Here is a 21,219-nt window from a genome sequence, read left to right on the forward strand (position 1 = left end):
GTACAAATGGCCAATAAATACATATGAAAATCTTCAACATTCTTAGCTCTCGAGGGAAACTAGATCCTTGGCCGTGTAGCAAGTTTGAGGCCAGCTATATGAAACCCTGTCTCAAAAAAGTAGATAATCCCCCCACCCCCAACCCAACCAACCCAAAAGAATTACATTGGGATTCCAGGTCATCACAGTTAGCATGGCTATCATCAAGAAAACAAACAAACAAAAACAAACGTGTATTGGTGGGAATGTGGGAGAAAGGGAAACTCTCAGGCACTGCTGTTGAGTGTAAGCTAGTCTTTTCTGGGACATAAGCCCTCTACCCCACTAAGGTAAAAGCCAGCTTCCTAGGAAGCCCTGTGTGCCCAGTGCTGTCACTGGGCCATTCTAGAGCTAAGACACCTCACCCTTACCCACCTCCACTATTCGAGAAGAACCCAGGCCAGCCCAGACTGAAGGCCATTAGGTAAAAGGACCTGAGCAGCTCTCTGGAATCCAGGGTTCAGAAGCATAACAAAGAAACAATGGTGAGAAGGCACTGGGAATTAGAGCAGGCTAAGATTTTGTTGCAACCTTGTATAGAAAGAATTTCCTGCAGAAATTCCACCGAATCTATAGTTGTTTGCTTCCATTGTGAATATTTGAGTTACTTTTTTTTTTTTTTAATCATGAACATGTAATACTTCTGTATCAGAGAAAGCTTTTCCCAAGCCTGGCAGGGAGGCTATCTTACAGAACCTTAGCAAATTGCCTAATTTCAGCAACGATTTCTACACTGGAGGAGCCCTTTGAAATCTCAGAGAATCGTTTTGCCTATAAGTAGTGTTTCTTACAATCTGCATGACGTTTGTAAATTCTTTACATACAAATCAATAATGAGAGGGAAAGCAGTCGTGGTCAGGGCAGAGTTCTGCTCTTCCGGTTTGTAGACTATTTTTTTTTTTTTTTGGTTAAGCACACTGGCGTCCAAAGGTCAGTATTGGCAAAGGCTCTACACACACGCCCGTTGGAGGTTGGAGCTGAGGCTTGGAGCTTGTGTCATGGTTTTTTATTGTGTATCAGCTGTCACTTCTTCCAAAGGACTGTGTAAGGCTGAGATGTGACAGTGATGGAAGATGGTTAGCACAGTGTCTGACACATAGGTGAACATGGACTGTTTCCAAGGGACATCAGAGGTGAACAGATATTAGTTCATTGGCTGTGGTAATTTTCAGCCGATGCTTAGCTATCTAAGCAGATGCTCCCCGGGGGAGCAAGTACTGTTCCATCGGACATCACTCAGCTTTGAAGAATACTTTTCAGGAGGAATTGTTATTCCTACTTTAAAGTAGGATATTGAGAGTACACTGAGTATAGTCGTCCCTATCTGGGACAGCCAGCAGTAAACCAAGTGAGCTCATTCAGGCGGATGTGTTAGTGCACACAGAAAATAGAACCACTGGAAACTTAATATTTCCTGAATGTATTCAGTGGTATGACTTGAAATGGCTGTGGTAGATATTTCTTTGTTCACATATGAAACATTCATTTGTATCTTATAGAAGGAGTTTAATATTATTCCAGATATGTGTTTATATGTGCATGAGTTTTAACAATTGGAAATTGTGATCTTGTTTAGTCAAGTACTTACGTTTATATTTAACATAAATGTTTCCAATTTGTAGGTTTAGATTTCTGAAGTAGAATAATCATGTTTAAAAACTGTTTTGTATCAAGACCCAAACAAAACAAATCCTTCCCTCCCTAAGTATTGAAATTATCTTTCCATAATTTCTTCTCCTCTGGTTTGTGTTTTGTTTTTCTAGAAAATATTCCCGAGAAAGATCTCCAAGGAAGACTTTACATCAACCGTGTCTTCCACATCAGTGCTGAGAGGATGTTCGAGCTGCTCTTCACTAGCTCACACTTTATGCAGAGATTTGCTAATTCTAGAAATATAATAGGTTGGTCCTCTGTTCTTACCTAAGAACACATTTGGGAGGGTTTTTCTTGGAGGGTTGGAACTGATACTGTCTGGGGAGAAGTTAGACACAATTTGATTTTAAGGCATTGATTTTAAAACTGGGATTTAAATGTTTGGGTAAATTCACATGTGACAAATATAACTGTTTAATTAGGTCAGGGCTACTTAAAATGTATAAGATTTATACCCTTCGAAAAACCCTGTTTATTCATTAATGTACCTACTCTGTCTAGTTGAACCCTATTAGAAAGGACCCCATTCTGTGACAACTGGGTACGAGCGGGGTGTAAACTGAGTAACCACTTGGCCAGGTGGCCGGGTAGTATCTACTGCAGCTGTGAATGCCTGGACTCGATCCTTACACTCCGAGGTTCATGGTCATCAGAAGTGGGTGCATGTGCACTCTGAAAGCCGCTCACTGGGCCTACGGCAGCATCATATATGATCTCAAACACCCATCAGTAATAGACTAACAAATTACTCCTTTCCACTAAAGAGTACCAAGTGGCCGGTGAGCTCCTGCTGCTTATAACTATGAGTAGACCTCACAGACACAGTGATAAGCAAAAGAAGCTAGGCACAAAGCGTGCATGCTATGTGATTTCTTGGCAGAGGCATGGAAGTCCATGTGGTCACTGCCATTGTGGAGGTGAAGATGCGTGAGGCCTGGGCTGCTTTTCAATGCCGATAAGAAGTTTTATGTATTGGTCTGATTAGTAGTGCCCATGTGTGTTTCCCTTGTGAAAATGACAGAGCTGTGCCCGTTTGATCCAAGTACCTATAATATAATAAAATGTAGTTTTCTAGAGAGAGCGGATTACACCCCCAGATCAATTTCACTGCTCATGTGATAAAAGTTCTACATTCTTAAATATCTCAAATAAGTTTATAGTAAGTTTTAAAACGAATATATATCAAAGGTTCTAGATACTTTGTTAGCTTTGGGAGTCAACCATATAAAATTAGAATGCAGTAGCGGTAGACATTTGTACAAGGTAAGCCATTTCACATGGTCAGCGAATCAATTCTGTAACCTGAGGATTTTGTTGTTAACCGTTATGTTATTTGAGACCTTCACAAAAGCACAAGTACTTATCCACTGATAATATATCAATATGGGCTCCAGGTCCAAAACTGAATGTTCTTATTCACAGGAGAGTAGCAAAGGGATTCTGTTGATAAGGGATTTTGTGGTTATTTCATGAGTCTCATGGCTTTAAGAATAATTTTTCTATTTTTCCACTGAAAATATGAACTATCTAGGAGATGTAAGTTACCCTCTGCTCAATAACTCATTTAACATATGGTGTCTCTTCTGAATCTGGTTTGTACTTTGCTATTCATTCCTGTCTGGGGTACTGTGTCCTTGTGAAGAGTTAGGTATGGTTCATTTTGTATTTGCTAGCCGATTGTTGATGAGGTATTGCCCCTTTTGTGGTTTTGAAGCACCGCAGGTTATTACAAATTCGTAGGAAGTGAAGTTTGCTTTTTGCAGCAGAGCTGCACCTGTTATCTAGTATCTGCCTGGCTTCAGCATGGTTGTTATATCTACTCTCTGGTGTCATAAATAGCTTTAGGAAGCAAAGGCTTCCAGCTTATTCAAAGCCTGAACAGTTATGGGCACATTAAAGGGTAGACCTAGAATGTGTCAAGAGACTTTTCTCTAAAAGATCATTTGTCCCTGACTGAAAACCATACTGTTATTCTTAAAACCTGCTACCCAGTACTCAACGTTGTCTTCTCTTTTTTTTCCCACTGTGTGTGTGTGTGTGTGTGTGTGTGTGTGTATTTATGTGTGTGTGTGCATGACACACACGTGTGGAGGTCAGAGGACAACATGTAAGACAACTTCCACCATGTGTGGTCAGAGAATCAAACTTGGACTGGCAGGGTTGGTGTTGAGCACCTTTACCTGCTATAAAGGTCTGAGTGAGAAATGTCCCCCACTGGCACGTAAACACTAGGCCTCCAACTGATGTCTTGTTTGCAGAGCCTGTGAAACTTTTAGGAGGCGTAGTCTTGCTGTCAGAGGCATGTTTCTGGGGGCTTTGGGTCATGGTATTTTATCATAGCGACAAAAATAACCAAGCCATCTCCTGAGCCATCTCACCAGCCCCATAGATCTAATTTATTTTAATAAGGAACTTTTAATTTAAGTTGGCAGACTCTTTAATTTCTATTTACAGTTGCATGCCATTACTTCTAATTAAAAACTCAGTTTAGAATTTTTTTTCATTTAGATAAATGTAAACCTTCAGAGAAACTTCATGACTAGTATGATAACATCCACATTTACTTTCCTCAGGCTTCTCCTCCTCAGACTTTACAATGGTACTAAAATGTCCCTGCTGCAAAGGAAGCAAATGGATCAGAGATGTTATACACACTCATTGTTGTGTGGCTAGCACCGCACGCATCTCCAGATCTTTTTCATCAGTTCAAACAGAAATGCTGAACCTATAAATGATAATTCTCCATCTGACCCTCCCACGAGTCCCCAAGGGACCATCATTCCATCTTTTATACTGTGAATTTAACAACGCAGGCTACTTGATATAAGTGAATTGTATGTAACCTTTGTTTTTTACTGAGAAGTTTTCCACTTAACATAATGTCTTCAAATCCATCCATCCATGAGAGGACATCCATGAGCAGGATTCCAAGTCTTTTAAAGGCTGAATTATATTCCATGTATGCATATATAACATCATGTTCTGTGTATTCATTCATCCACTAATGACACATGGCCTGCTTTTATATATATATACAGAGTTTCTCTGTAGAGCCCTGGCTATCCTGGAACTCACTCTGTAAACCAGGCTGGCCTTGAACTCAGAAATCCACCTGCCTCTGCCTCCCAAGTGCTGGGATTAAAGGTGTGTGCCACCACCGCCTGTTTATAGCTTTTTGTTACTGTGGAAAAAAAATGCTACCTAGACCTTTAATATGTGAATATCTGCTTAAGTCCCCACTTTGATTTCCTTTCAGTGTGTATTAGTTGTCTAATACACACGAGAAGTGAATTGTTTCATCATAGGGTAACTTTGTTTATTTTCTTTTGAGGCTTACCCTGTTCTGTATTCTATGACTGCACCATTTTAAAAGCCTATCAGCAATGTATAGAGACTCTGGTTTTTCACAGAATCAACACCCATCCTTTGGATTATATATAACAATCATCTAATTGATGTGAAGTTTCACCAATTTAAATTGTTTACTAAAACAGAATTCTTAAAGTATTCTGAAATTCCTGTCTTTTTATTATTTTTAACATTAGCACCATAAAAAAGGCAAGATATCTTTTTTTGTCTGTTATTTTCTTTTTTTTTTTTTTTTTCTTTTTTTTTTATTCGATATAATTTATTTACATTTCAAATGATTTCCCCTTTTCTAGCCCCCCCCACTCCCCGAAAGTCCCGTAAGCCCCCTTCTCTTCCCCTGTCCTCCCTCCCACCCCTTCCCAGTTCCCCGTTCTGGTTTTGCCAAATACTGTTTCACTGAGTCTTTCCAGAACCAGGGACCACTCCTGCTTTCTTCTTGTATCTCATTTGATGTGTGGATTATGTTTTGGGTATTCCAGTTTTCTAGGTTAATAACCACTTATTAGTGAGTGCATACCATGATTCACCTTTTGAGTCTGGGTTACCTCACTTAGTATGATGTTCTCTAGCTCCATCCATTTGCCTAAGAATTTCATGAATTCATTGTTTCTAATGGCTGAATAGTACTCCATTGTGTAGATATACCACATTTTTTGTATCCACTCTTCTGTTGAGGGATACCTGGGTTCTTTCCAGCATCTGGCAATTATAAATAGGGCTGCTATGAACATAGTAGAGCATGTATCCTTATTACATGGTGGGGAATCCTCTGGGTATATGCCCAGGAGTGGTATAGCAGGATCTTCTGGAAGTGAGGTGCCCAGTTTTCGGAGGAACCGCCAGACTGCTTTCCAGAGTGGTTGTACCAATTTGCAACCCCACCAGCAGTGGAGGAGTGTTCCTCTTTCTCCGCACCCTCTCCAACACCTGCTGTCTCCTGAATTTTTAATCTTAGCCATTCTGACTGGTGTAAGATGAAATCTTAGGGTTGTTTTGATTTGCATTTCCCTAATGACTAATGAAGTTGAGCATTTTTTAAGATGCTTCTCCGCCATCCGAAGTTCTTCAGGTGAGAATTCTTTGTTTAACTCTGTACCCCATTTTTTAATAGGGTTGTTCGGTTTTCTGGAGTCTAACTTCTTGAGTTCTTTATATATATTGGATATTAGCCCTCTATCTGATGTAGGATTGGTGAAGATCTTTTCCCAATTTGTTGGTTGCCGATCTGTCCTCTTGATGGTGTCCTTTGCCTTACAGAAACTCTGTAACCTTATGAGGTCCCATTTGTCAATTCTTGCTCTTAGAGCATACGCTATTGGTGTTCTGTTCAGAAACTTTCTCCCTGTACCGATGTCCTCAAGGGTCTTCCCCAGTTTCTTTTCTATTAGCTTCAGAGTGTCTGGCTTTATGTGGAGGTCCTTGATCCATTTGGATTTGAGCTTAGTACAAGGAGACAAGGATGGATCAATTCGCATTCTTCTGCATGCTGACCTCCAGTTGAACCAGCACCATTTGTTGAAAAGGCTATCTTTTTTCCATTGGATGTTTTCAGCCTCTTTGTCGAGGATCAAGTGGCCATAGGTGTGTGGGTTCATTTCTGGATCTTCAATCCTGTTCCATTGATCCTCCTGCCTGTCACTGTACCAATACCATGCAGTTTTTAACACTATTGCTCTGTAGTATTGCTTGAGGTCAGGGATACTGATTCCCCCAGATTTTCTTTTGTTGCTGAGAATATGAATTCATTCTTGATGTCTTATCTGACAAAGAACTTTTCTTCAGTATTGAGGACTGATTCTTACAATATTATGTTAAACAGAGGATGTTATCAGAAATGATAACTCAGTAGGCCTTGATGGTTAAAATCCCAGTTTAACATGCATGGGGAGACAGAACTTGATTTCTGCTTTAATAGTATGGACTTTTAGTAACATGATTCAATGATAACTTTTGATCCTGTTTCTGATTAACTGTGGATTACTTGTGTTTTCCTGGAATAGGCCGACATAGGACCAAATAACTTGAAAAGTACTTTGAAATTAAGTGGATATATCCTTTTGTATCAATGCCTAAACATGTTATATTTATAGCACCTTCTGAATGGTAGACTCTATGGTGTGCGATGTTGTCCTTTTAAATGTAGTTAGGAAGCTCTGACAGATAACTCAAAGGCTTTCTGACCCTGCCCTAAACCCCTCTGCCTACTTGTCTAAAAAGAAGCTCAACAAAAAATGGGTCTGTCTTCAAGCTAGCCCTTTGCCGATAGGAGAGGGATAAAAGCCAGGCTCCTGCGGTGGGGACGCTGATGGAGCAGTTCAACCCAGGAACAATCACCCGTGTGTGTCTGCTTGCTGCGTAGTCAGATCTTTGGACAGAGTTCACGATGCTTTCACGTGTAATGATTTTCACAAATGCTGCTGAGTTTAAAGCTATGTCTGTGTGAAGTGTATTTTAGTCATAATAACAAGAGAATTGCAACTGAGATCTAAACTTCTGTCCCCCAATAACATCTATGACATGGTTTCCCCACAAGCACGGCTGCTAAAGTCTCATTGTTAAATAATGACAAACGTCTTTTAACATTTTCTCTTTAGTGATCCGAGTTGCTGTGTTTGTATTTTTTTCCCCGAGACACAGCCTTTTTCTATGGCTCAGGCTAGCTACACACTCCCCGTCTTCACACCTCAGCCTCGCCGTCTCCGATATTACATGAATGGTCTCGTTTCCGTTGTATCCATAGGTTTTGGATTTTAAGAAGTCTATAGACAAACCAACCTTTAATTTTGTGTTCTAAAAACACATTAACAACTTAGAAATAAGTAGGTAAGAGATGTATGTTACAGCTTTTTAAAAAGAGAAATTAGTTTTTATTTCTTTAGATTTATGTGTGTTGAGCGCATGCATATGCCTGCGCTCACAGAGGTCAAAAGGGGGCGTCAGGTTTTTCTGGAACTGGAGTTATAGATGCTTGTGAGACATCATGTGGGTGTTGGGAATCAAACCCAGGACCTCTTCAAGAACAAATGCTCTTGACTACTGAGCCCAGTCCCCATTACAGTTTACACTGGGTGTGGCTGACTGCACGTGTGAAGTCCTGTAAATGAATGTGGAAGGCGGGTCCCCAAAATTCGTCTATAGTAACAGGCTTCTGAATGCAAACGACTAAAACTTAGATCCATGGTATAATGGATCTGAGGTGCGTCTGGCATCTCTGTTGTTAAGAATGACTTTGCTGAGGCCTGGGTTCTGAGCATACAATGTATGCAACCGTGTGTGATGTCATGGCACATGCTGCCAGTATACCCTATCTGCAGAACCCTGGCTCATACAAACCGCTTTCTGCCATCAAGGAAGCATAATGATTTAATTATAGATAATAAAGACCTTCATTATTTTCCTGCCATTATACTTACAATTTCAGCATCAAGTTAGTATATCTTTGGATTCTATTGTGTTAAATGTTCCATGTTAAAAAAATAAAAAGGCTGTTTGAGATGCTGACATGACTTTCATCTTAAAAAATTATGTAATGAATTTGGGTATAGAATTAGGAAAAAAATCTTAGCAATATCTGGAATGCCTGTCAACATATTTCATTCATTCTGGACCACCACACATGCGAATGGCGTTCTCAGCGGCAGCTGTTATAAAATCAACCCACGAGACCCCGGAAAACATGGAAGGCACTCTGGTGTCCCGCCTATCAGGTCCTGAGCTACAACGTACATCCCTTGTGTAGAAGTGAAGGGACGGATCCAATTGCGTGCACATTTGCTTGTCTCTATTTTAAATGACAAAATTATAGGTAAACTAAAGAATTACGTTACAATAACACCTTTGTGGTTCATTATCAATAAGTGTCTGATTTGTATATATTTTATATACCTGTTGCCCAGAGTCACATAAGAATTTCTCTGGTGCAAGGGGTTTATAAGAGAGGACGGTTCAGAAACCCCTGATGTGTATCACTTATAAGTAATAAGGACTCATGTGTAATCTTCCTTTTTCATTAGTGGGCTTCGGACTGCTTGTAAAGACATAATTCTCAAACTACACCTCTGAGTCAACTTAAAGTCTTTGTTTCCTCTGGTTAGATGTGGTGTCTACCCCCTGGACGGTTGAATCTGGGGGCAATCAGCTGAGAACCATGACCTACACCATTGTCCTCAGCAACCCGCTTACCGGGAAATGTACTGCTGCCACGGAAAAGCAGGTATGTGACTGTCCGGGCCCCAGAGGCGTGCTGCCCGTAGCCCGAGGGAGGATGCCTGTCCCCAGCCAGAGGGTCCCACCCACCCACGCCTAGTCAATAGACCACCTGTCGGAGACTGTTTGTCAGAGCTGAGGATTTTTCATGTCATGTGCCATAATGATATTGCAGTTTTATTTTTAATAATGGTGATTGCACAGATTCAGCCATAGAATCTCAGGCACGTTAGCCAAGCACTCCGCCACTGGGCTGTGTTCTCCAGCCTGCAGTTATATTTTAAAGACAGGCTATTTATTTATTTTTTATTATTTTGTATTGTCGAAACCCTGTTTTTCTTCTCTTCTCTTCTCTTCTCTTCTCTTCTCTCCTCTTCTCTCTCTCTCTCTCTCTCTCTCTCTCTCTCTCTCTCTCTCTCTCTCTCTCTCTCTCTCGCTCTCTCTTTGGTTTTCTGGATTTCGTTTTTTCAAGACAGGGTTTCTCTGTATAGCCCTGGCTGTACTGGAACTCACTCTGTAGACCAGGCTGGCCTCGAACTCACAGCCTACCTCTGCCTCCTGAGTGCTGGCATTAAAAGCTACATACAAACGAATCTATAAAATGTAAACCAAAGCAGTGCCCAAAATTATATTGCCGCCTCAGATGTCTTTGAAAGCTAGTCTGGAGCTGGGGAGAGGGGTGGGTAGAGGGCAGAGGAGGGGCTCACATGGAAGAAGACAGGATAATAGTTAACACGGCAGAGGGTAGGTAATGAGCTCAGGAGGTTTCACTGTACATGTCTACAGTTTTGCATAATAGAAGATTTGAAATATTTCTAAAAATCTAACTTACAAGATCATGTCAGGTGAGAAACCCAAAGAACCAGATGGCCGCTGTGGCAGATGGGGAAAATGGCTTTTAAAACATAAACACAAGCAAGTACTCCTCTCCATGACTAGAGTGGCACTGGCTCAGAGCGGAGTGTGTTTGGCCAGTCTGGGCAGGAGTCTAGTGTACCTGAAGAGCACTGCCACGGACACTGAAGAGCTGTGTGGTTACAGTTTCCCCAGCAGTGTTAAGGAAATGTGATTCCCTTGTACAAGAAGCGATAAGTATTTTTGAATAGGAGAATTTTCTATAAGCTGGGGTCCTTTCTCCTTCGGTGATGGCTAGAAGTGTGGTTAACTGAGGAAGGTCTAGCAGACAGATCCCCTAAGTTCTGCTTAGTGATGTTTAGTCTGGTTGCTCCATTTTATGGCTTTTATTTTTTTTTTTTAAATGTTTGACTTTGTTAAACTTTGTTGAATGTGGGAGTTAGGGTCCTTGTATTATTCAACTGATTTTGAATTGTCAACTTATTTTTTTTTAAATTAAAACTCATTATAGCCAAGAAACACAGAAAGATTATGTGATTTATTTCTCACTATGTCCTAACTTGTCATGAGATTTTTTGATGTGTTTTGTATCTGTGAGAAGGGACTTCAGTACATATGTTCTAAATTGCCAGGGAACATAGACACATTGAAGATATGCATGTAAGCATTCCCACCTTCCTTCGGCAGACACTGTATAAAGAGAGCCGGGAAGCTCAGTTTTATCTAGTCGATTCAGAGGTGTTGACACACGATGTCCCCTATCACGACTACTTCTACACGTTGAATAGATACTGCATTGTGCGATCTGCAAAACAGAGATGCAGGCTGAGGTGAGTCCCCGCAAGTACACGTGTGGGAGAGAGAGTAGCCCCGGGTGTGCTGAGGAACGCCAGGCCTGAAGTCTTCGCACGCACCCCAAAGCTTAAACTCTTGCTTAAATCCCATGTCCAGCAGTGGTCGGGAGAGAGGAGGGAATCCAAACTCAAGACTGAAAACTGGTAAAGGTTTTGGAATCCTGGGGCTTCAGTGTAAAGGTCTCAGGGGTCAGGAATTTAGGGGACAATGGCTGGCCGTAGGGTCCTCTGCTGCGGTGGGAATGAAGGCTGGTACCTTGTGCCGGCCATCGCAGGCTTTGCTTGGCCCTAATTAATAGAATTGCTTTCTACTAGTGTGTGATCACTAGAGATCCCCGAGGCATTTAGAAATTTATTTAATTCCTTAGCATTTCCTGAAGCCTTCACTGCTATTTAGGCGAGGGAAGAGTATTCCAATCTGATGAGGTTCTTAGCAGCTCACAGTGTTTTTAAAAGAAGAACAAATTTTATTTGATAATAGTAAAAGCATTCAATCCTTTTGGCTTTTCACAGAATGTAGTGAAATAGCTAAAGTAGTCTGTGACCACAGTTCCCCAAACTCCTCTGATCTCCTCTGCTGGCTAAAGTCTGTCTCTAAAGAAATATTATTTTCTTCTGATCCTATTAGAGTCTCCACAGACTTGAAATACAGGAAGCAACCATGGGGCCTTATCAAGTCTTTAATTGAGAAGAATTCCTGGAGTTCACTGGAGAACTATTTCAAAAAGCTTGGTCTGTAAAACTTTCACGCATCTGTATTTACCAAGGTCTCGTTTATTAGCAAACGGGCTGTTCTTCATTGGGATGCATAGAGGGGCCAGGTGTCCATGCTGGAAAAGTTCACGCTGACCTAGCTTCGGCCGCCTTACTTGCTCTGCCAATGGCAAGATTTTACATTTTCAGTTACCGTTGCTCTAACGACACTTACGTAATGTTTATCATATGCCTGCCACACAACAGACATTTACTTACACCACAGCGTCAACATTTCAATACTCACAGAAACCCTGTAAAGTATACGTGAAGGACTTTCGGCAGCAGGATGAAAGGGCTTAAAAGGGAGGAGTATAGGGGGTTAGGTGAGTGTGGCTAGGCGGCGTGGGGGAAGGTGTCCAGGCGGGCCGTTGCCTGGGCACCTCCGCCCCTGAGGGACCACACACACACAGACATGGTATAGAATAGAGTTTATTGGGAGTTAGTGGTAGAGAGAGGTAGAGAGAGAGAGAGAGAGAGAGAGAGAGAGAGAGAGAGAGAGAGAGAGAGAGAGAGAGAGAATAGAGAGAGTGGAGGCCGGCCATGACCACGTGGAGGGGGGAAGAGCCCTAGGGGCAGAGAGGTGAGAGAGTGTGGGAGAGCAGAGAGCAAAGAGAGAGAGGAGGAGCAAGTAGCCCCGCTTAGAGTGGGCCAGATCTCTGGGGCAGGGCATACCTCGCTATTGCCGGATAGGTGTGGGGTGGAGCTTAGACAGAACCCCAACAATAAGTATGATTGCTTTTTTCCACTTTACTGCTGAGGAAATCAAGAGCACAGTTAAGTGACTTGTCCAAGATCACACACCCTGCCTCTGGGAGGGGCCAGGAGGCTGACTACAGTGAGAGCTTCCAAAACTTAGGTTCTAGATCCTCTGTCCTGTCTCACATCTGCAGGGCCCAGGTCTACACCTGTCTTCCTCGCAGCCGCTTTCCTGGGCTTATGTGTGCTAACCTGGCGAGGGTGCCATGTTTGTGTGGATTTACTGGAGGTGGGCACTGGTAGCTGACCAGAAGAAGCAATGCAGCTGTTGTGCTGGGATATGTCTTAATATATACAGAAGGGGACAGTACATATGTGAACGTAATTAATTTTAGTGAAGGCAATGCCCGAGGGTCAGTCATCTCCAGCGACTTAAGGCTGTGCGTTTGCCTGTTTTTCGTCCTCTGGCTCTTTTCCTCTGTGTGTTTCATTATTAAACTTCTCATCAGCAACAGAGAGAAGGAAGCTTAAGCATTAGCTTGGCCACTGGCTAACGAGCTTCCGAGGAAGAAGGCTGAGCAGAGGGCAGGACTAAAATAAATGGCCAAAAAATGAGATATTTGGGTTGTTTCAAGATTCCCTTTACCAGACACTCCTTTCCAAATGTTAGAAGTTCTACGCGTTACTCTCTCCTGTAGGGTTGAGAAGCACCGACAGACCCTGCCTTGGAAGCCTTTCTAATAATCTCGTGGATGTGTGTGGAACCCTTGTTTCCATAACTGAAGCCATTACGTTAATATTTAATAGAGCATGTAGCAAGTTTCCACAGATGACCCCATCATTTATTGATACACATTCTTCCTAGAATAATGAAGCCTCACTGTAGGGTCATTAGAGTCTCTAAAGCTTTTAATTAAGAATAAAGTTTGGATCTAGTATGTAAAACCTGAGGTCTGATTAGAGAGGATTATCAAGGTTCAAACAGGCACATCTATGCACACACACATGCACACACACACACACTCTACTTGGGCTTAGAGTTGAGGAAACTTCCTTCTTATCTTTTTATTTTTAAAAATTATTCTTAGAATCCGACTTGTTAATGGAAGAGTCTCTGTTGAGTCAATCCATTGAAGATGCTGGAAAACCTAGCAGCCTACGCCGGAGAAGGCGGACCTTGAATCGGACGGCAGAGCCGGTTCCAAAGCTGTGCTCTCCACACTCTTCTACAGATCTGGGCTTCGAGACCAAAGTCGATATTACAGGTAGCTGTGGCTGTTGAACAGACAAGAGTCTTAGCCTAAGGATGCATGAGGTGCCTCTTGTCTGTGAGGAATATCATTCAAGAGAGCCTGCCTTTCTCTTCTTTTTGATTGTATTTATTAATACTCTGAATTTCTTAACAGCAGCTCCTATAGAAGCCCAAAGGAACAGTTGGGATATGGCAGGCACATAGCAAGTAGAGTATTTTATTTGGCCTGCATAGCATTTAAATTTTTTAGGTTGGCTATTCTGATACATGCCTTTAGTCAGAGATAGAAGCAGATAGATCTTGGTGAGTTTGAGGCCAACCTGGTCTATCTAGTGAGTTCCACGGCAGCCAGGATTACATAGTGAGATGCTACCTCACAAAAAGAGAAACGATTGGATATTTAAATAAATTATTATGTCTGATGGCCCTATACCAAGTTTCTTCAGCCAGTCTGTGCTGTCCATCTGGGTTCTGTCACCAATATGAGTCACTAGCCCCAAGCTTCTGTTTATTTCCTGCTTAACATCTATAGACAATCTGATGTTTAACTCTGAGTGTACTGTTGGGGGCTAGCTTAGGCAAACTGCAGAGACGGAGCTTGACTGTCAGTTTTGTAGAGTCCTTGCCTTACTGTTGTCCCCTCCCCCTCAGAGGTCTAGAGCTGTCAACCTCTCCTTTCCCCTTACAGTATCAATCCTCCACTAGATTTTTAGCTTTGCGTAACCACAGCTGACCACTGATTAAGGTCAATGGCTTTTTATTTTTCAAAGTGTAAAGATTTAGGCCCCAGTGATTGATGATTTTTTTTTAAGGAGATAAACACTGTACTAGCTCAACTCAACTGTTCTTAGCAGAGATAGTATTTAGCTGTATATCATTCACTGTATATTGAATTGACTCTTTACATTGTAAGTTAATTTGTAGCATATCTCAAATTTCCCTGGGTTATCTTTTTTCCCCAATATATATATTATTGAATATAATCTTCATTTACATTTCAAATGCTAAAACCTTTCCCGGTTTCCCTCCTCCCTGAAAACCCCCAACCCCTCCTCTCACCGCCTGCCTACAAGTATATGCCTCTCTACCCAACCCACTCCCGCCTCCCCCGCTTCGATTTTCCTTTGTTGGGCCATCTATTGAGCCTTCACAGGACCAAGGACCTCTCCTCCCACTGATGCCCGACAAGGCATTTCTCTGCCACATTTTTGGCTGGAACCATGTGTACCTCTTGGTTGGATGGTTCAGTCTCCCTGGGTTATCTTATTGTAGGTTTGTTTTACATTTTAAACAGGGTATCACAATCTTACCCTAAATCATTTTATCTTTATAATTGGTATTTTTTTGAGTTAACTCTAGATGATTATTAACTTTCAACAGTGTTCACAGTCCTCGCTTTCCCCTCTCACCTACAGGAAAGAGAAAGACCGTGGACAGTTGTGACACTGCCCTTATCGTGGTGATGAGTGTGTTGTAAGTATTACTTGTATGTCTTTTGTTCACATCTTCGTTTTTTTTTTCTTTTAAAGATTTATTTATTATTATATTTAAGTACACTATAGCTGTCTTCAGACACACCAGAAGAGGGCATGAGATCCCATTACAGATGGTCGTGGGCCACCATGTGGTTGTTGGGATTTGAACTCAGGACCTCTGGAAGAGCAGTCAGTGCTCATAACTGCTGAGCCATCTCTCCAGTCCCCTTCATTTGTCTTTAAGTAGGTCCCAAAAGAACTGTAAGGCACTGTGGGTATTTTTTTTTTTTTTTTTTAAAGGGACTTACTTTTATTTTATATGTGTTAGTGCTTTGCCTGCTGTCTGTGTGCAGTACCTAGAGAGGGCAGGAGAGGGCAGAAGGGGGCAGAGTTCCCTTGGAAGTGGAGTTACATACAAAGGGTTGTGAGCTGTTCTGTGGGTGCTGGGCACCAAATCCCAGGGCTCTGAAGAGCTGCAGGTGTCCTTAACCACTGAGCCATCTCCATCTCATCAGCCGCTACATTTGTGTTTTATTGGGTAGAAATGGTCACTCCTGGCCACACTGAACTATAAAACCAGCCTGACAGGTTCTGTTTGATAACTTTTGATGTATGGTTTTTCAGAATTGTAAAATTTAAGGCAATATGAAATACATGCTCAGCATTAAAAAAAAAAAAAAAGCCAATCTGAGTTATTTCTATGAGCCCTATGGGTTTTTATGGGAAGTCCTGTAAATTTAAAGAAAACACCTGTTGGTAAAATTCCAGTAAAAGTATTCTGCTTTGCTTAAATAGATCAGGTGGCTCTCATGTTTATATAAGAGTCATTCAGGAGTTTGCTAAAATGCAGATTTTTTAGCCCCGATTTCAAAGGTCTTTCCAAAAGACTTTGAATGGTGAACAGGAAATTTTTAAAACATTTAAAAACTTTTAAATTAATTTTTATGTGTAGAGGCATTTTGCTGCATGTATCTCTGTGTACCACAAGCATGCCTGGTGACTACAAAGGCCCAAAGAGGGCATTGGATGCCCCGGGACTTGAGTTATGGACAGTTGTGAGCTGCCACGTGGTTGCAGGGTTTCAAACTAGAGCAGCTAGTGATGGAACTGAAAGCACACACTAGGTTATCCTGATTTAGCAGCCACACCGTGGAAAATATTAGGCAATTAGTCTGGGGGCTTGTAGTATATTATGGGAACCTACCTAGCAAGTGACACCTAAGAGTTCTAATTCTTCATGACTGCATGTGAACCTTGAGGGGTCCCTTGACTGTGTATGAATTGTTTCTGACTCTGTAGTAGACTGGGTGATGTCTGGAGTGAAGCTCTTAGTGCTTTTTCCTCACTAAGATTTCAGAACATGCAGAAAGTTCTTGTTACCCTTTTCAGTGTTTGCTGTTGTTTTTTAATTTTTAAGATGGGGCTTGCTATGAAGTCTTAGCCTTGAACTATCTCATGATCCTCCTGCCTCAGCCTCCTTTATGTTGGGACAACCTGTATACAGCACAGTCTTCAGATCTCTGTTTGTTTGTTTTTTAAGATTTATTAATTTATTATGTGTAAGTACACTGTAGCTGTCTTGAGACACCAGAAGAGGGCACCAGATGTGTTTACGGATGGTTGTGAGCCACCATGTGGGTGCTGGGATTTGAACTCAGGATCATTGGAAGAGCAGTTGGTGCTCTTACCAGCTAAGCCATCTCTCCAGTCCCCCCTCTCTTTGGGTTTTAGAGAAGGTTTTCATATTCTAATTAAATCAGTTTGCTATGACATTTTTTGAGTGACAAACATTATCATATTACTTTGTAGGAAAGTATATATATATATATATATATATATATATATATATATATGTACATATTTATCACTTCAGTGTCACAATAATTTCACAGGTTTGATTTCCTTGTTACCTTTAGTTTTTTCACATTCCATGTACATACTTTTTCATTTTCTGTGCAGCCTGGAGCCCGACCCAGGGCCTGTGCATACTAAGTAATCATTCTACCACTGAGCCACGCCCTCAGACCCACAAAGTCTAATCTGAGGCAGGTAAATCTTTTAACAGAATAAAATAAATAAAGATGTCACACTACTTATATCAGTTTGTATACATGTATAATGAGGTCTGTATTCATATGAAAGGCCAATATTAAAAATAAAACATTAACTTTGAATGTAAAAATTTAATATTCACCCTTATTAATATATCCTTGGGATTTATCTGGTACTTTCTTTGTTCAGAGAGAGTATCTATCTATCTATGCACTTTTTTTTTTTTTTTGCTTCCACTGGGAATAAAAGATAACATTGTGATGTTCCTAAAATCAGCTGCATATTGATCTTCATTTTTAAAATGCAGTATTATGGGTGTGTAATTGCTTAAGCCAGTGTAACCCAAAAATAGACCCTGAAAGCTTACCTGGTAGGTTTCTAAACCAGGGGCTGCACAGGACTGGCTGGGATGGAGCAGAGAAGAACGGAGAGGGGTCAGAGGTCATCTGTGGGTTGAGGTCATTCAAGGAGTTTTCTCATCACACTAGACATTTCCCATTATTCTCTTGGGCATCTATACAATACTTGAAAGTACTTACTTCGTATAAAAAATATGAAAGCTTTCATGAAAGCTTTTGCATATATATTATTCTATTCTCTAATTTTTAGTGGTGGAAGGGAGTCTTGGAGGTGGGGCCTGGCTTTGTAGTCCAGGCTGCCCTGTGGTCTCCAATCACAATGGATCCCCTCGACTCCACCATGCGCTGCCGGGCTACCTCTGTGGCCGGGCCTGCCGTGCAGGTCAGTGTAGGTTAATCAACTGTCATTTACTCTGCACAGTTTACTGCTGCTGGTTCTGCTGAATGTGACGCTGTTTCTGAAGTTGTCAAAGATAGAACAGGCCACCCAGTCCTTCTACCAGCTTCACCTCCAAGGAGAGAAATCTTTGAAGTAAGTTCCCTACCCCAGCCCTGCCCGTCTCAACCGCCTGTTTCTTATTGTAGAAAATTTAACTTTAGAGACTATGGTCTGCTACATCTTACCATGCACACTTACTTCCCCCTCCCCACCAGGGGTGGTGGTGGCAGGTTTGATTTTGTGTTTTATTTTCAATTCATGGGGCACAGCAGTTTCTGTAAATAAAAGATAAACAGCTGTTTTCATGATTTAAAAATATTTTTTTTTTCTTCTAGTTTAGTCTCTGACAGGTTCTCAAGAACAGAAAATATTCAAAAGAACAAGGATCAGGCTCACCGTTTAAAAGGAGTCCTCCAAGATTCCATAGTGATGCTGGAACAGGTACACCAGTTTGCTCCTCAGGGTGTGAATGGGCAGGTCCTCAGCTGCGCCTTTAGACACACCTTCTCTACGGTTGCTTAGTAACTCTGCTCCCCCTTCATCATTCTCTTTTGGTTCATGCTTTTCTCTCTCGGTGGATGGCCATGCCTTATAGGGAAGAGAAACCTCTGTCCTATCTGTGATCCCCTTTGCTCTCTGTGATTAGTGCCAGGAACATCTGGCTCAGGTCTGACAAGTCCGTGCTTAGCACAGTGCCCAACCTGAAACAGATAATCCAGGTTTGTTGACTGAACAAATGAACGAATACAGTAAGGAATAAGGTATATTTCTTGGTCTCGAGTTGCTTCGATTTTATGAGAGAAGTCAGTTACCCTACAGGCTTTCAAGTCTGTTTGTAAAAATGCAGAGTTAAGTAGTAGAGAAGTGTGAGGTCAGTAGGGCTCTGGTGGTTCAGAGGCAGGGTGCTGGGGGAAGATCGTCTGGGGTCAGTAGGTACAGGTATATTTTAGAACCATGAAGAGGATCTTGAGTGGATTAGGAAGATGTGGCTCGGCTGTGGGGCTTGAAGTGTTCAGGGAAGAGTGGAAACACCCCTGAGCCTCGAGGAACGTCTAAGAAAACAAGCCTTTGCCTCTAATCAGATGGACTTCTTGGAAAGTACACTGCATGGAAAACTATGGCCCTCTAGTTCCTGGTAAGAACTCTCTAGAATTCATATAGCAGATACTGGAGAATCAGGTGTTTGATGATCTGTTGTATTTGAGCATTTATATCTATCTATCTATCTATCTATCTATCTATCTATCTATCTGTCACACACATATACACATATATCTTTTGGAGTAAAGTAATTGGCAAAAATCGAAATCTGATTTTTTATCATTTTGTTTGCAGCTGAAGAGCTCACTCATTATGCTTCAAAAAACTTTTGATTTACTAAATAAGAACAAGTCTGGGGTGGCTGTGGAGACCTAGTGCTGAAACGTGGAAATCAAAGAGACATCTGGACCTAGAAGGCAACATCTGGAAGGAACCGGAGGATGAAGACTGTCACCGTCATAAGGACATCTCTGATATTTTTATTACCTGGCTTTCTACTAGGAAAGCTGTATTTAAATAACATTTACCCAATGATTACTCTCCAGTAGCCTTAAGACTCTATCTTTTCACTTCCTATAGATATTTTTAAGCTGTGAATTTCTCCAGTAAACCATGAAATATATTTTGGAATTAAAATTCTGTGACACAAAAGGGGAGGGAAGGCACCTTGGGTAGGGGGGCTGCTCTTCCACAGTGAGGCTTGCTACCCGATCCTTTACATTTAGGTTAGCACAGAGTCCCTGTGTGCCCAGGGGGCTGTGTTCACAGCTGAGGCTGAGAGCCTAAAAAGGTAAGAATAAACTCCTCAATCATTTGTCACCTTAAAGGATCGTTCTCCAAGTGTCTGCATTCCAGGTTTGAATCTTTAAATTGTACAGTGTCTTCACTGACTTGGCTTCAAGGCCAGTGGTCAGACCTTTTGTTTGTCCAAAAGAGTCATTGGCCATGTTGTATCTGAATGAAGGAACATATATGTACGTATACACACATATGCACATGTAATATATACATGTGTGTATGTATGTATATGTACCAAAGGTAAAATTATCCTCCATATATCCAAAAGACTAAACAGTAATTTAGGAGAAGGAAGTATATAGGCTATTAATGCTCACAATGAACTATTTTCAATTTTAGAAGCCGTAAGATTATTATAAAATCTGAGCATTTTATGATGAATCAAACCGAGTCCATGAATCATGCTTGGATTCATGTTAGCAATGCCCATGATGGAAGTGACCCGTGGATGGAAAATAATTCATCCCTTTTCAGTAGCAGCTACATACAGTGTCATTCTTTACATATGTGTGTAGCTTGTCTTGCTGACAAATTCTAAGCTGGACACAAACTTGCACTCGCAATAAAGACTGGGCACTTGCAGCTGACTGGGGTTGAGAGGCACACGCTTGGGCTCTCAGGAAAGCTGCCAGGACTTTGTCAGTACCAGTGGCTTGTGAAAATAAAGACTTTATGACTTGACTTGAAATTAGCACCGTCCCCCATGTTCAGGGCATATTTATTGTTTTGTTCTCTAGAGGTCTTTCTAGAACACGCACATAAATTTATTGTTTTTGAAAATCCATTGCCTTTCGTCAATGTTTCCTTTCCCTCAATGTCACCAAAGCCAAATATCATTGCTAACAACATTTTTGAGAACCCTGTAGGGAATACAAATACTGGCTAAAGGGAAGGGTTTCTCTTCATGAATCCTAATTTCCCTGGGGAAGTGGGCTTCAGAGTAATACCTCCTGTTTTGTTTTGTTTGTTTGTTTTTGGTAAGAACATAGGAAGTCTCTGGCTGTGAGTTTGAGTGACTGGATTAGAAACTTCAAATTGTTAAATTTAGAAAAATGGTAACTGTCCAAGTGAATGTTTTTGTGGTTTCTCTTAAAGCACTTCACCATATACCTCAAAGATTACCAATGTCACTTTGTAGATAAAATACTAAATATGTACATAGAATTAATGAGATCTTAATCTGTTATGTATAGTTTGACTTCAATAAAACCCAAAATGTCTAAGTTGTCGCTTTTCTTCTGTTTCTGCTGAAAAACCAAACCAAATCTAGAAAGGCTGGGGTAGGGAAAAGCTGCACATAGGCCCACAGTTCTTACGGATTTGTGCTGCGATAAAATACCAGAGAGGACTCTCTCGGGCAATTTCATTGCAAATG

The 21,219-nt window shown here is 41.3% G+C and overlaps 1 protein-coding gene across 1 annotated transcript in view; it reads left to right on the top strand.

The window, feature by feature from the left end:
* Gramd1c (GRAM domain containing 1C) overlaps window positions 1–21,067 on the top strand; it is a 37,651-nt gene extending 16,584 nt beyond the window's left edge. The window contains exons 5-13 of the mRNA XM_052158113.1: window positions 1,803–1,940; window positions 9,156–9,274; window positions 10,810–10,952; window positions 11,605–11,708; window positions 13,517–13,693; window positions 15,096–15,153; window positions 17,988–18,098; window positions 18,341–18,446; window positions 19,341–21,067. Of these exons, the coding sequence (XP_052014073.1) occupies window positions 1,803–1,940; window positions 9,156–9,274; window positions 10,810–10,952; window positions 11,605–11,708; window positions 13,517–13,693; window positions 15,096–15,153; window positions 17,988–18,098; window positions 18,341–18,446; window positions 19,341–19,421 (1,037 nt within the window). The 3' untranslated portion in view covers window positions 19,422–21,067. The remainder of the gene's footprint in view (window positions 1–1,802; window positions 1,941–9,155; window positions 9,275–10,809; window positions 10,953–11,604; window positions 11,709–13,516; window positions 13,694–15,095; window positions 15,154–17,987; window positions 18,099–18,340; window positions 18,447–19,340) is intronic.
* The last annotated feature ends 152 nt before the right edge of the window (window positions 21,068–21,219 follow it).

The sequence above is a fragment of the Apodemus sylvaticus genome, chromosome 15 (assembly GCF_947179515.1).
Source record: "Apodemus sylvaticus chromosome 15, mApoSyl1.1, whole genome shotgun sequence".
NCBI lineage: Eukaryota > Metazoa > Chordata > Mammalia > Rodentia > Muridae > Apodemus > Apodemus sylvaticus.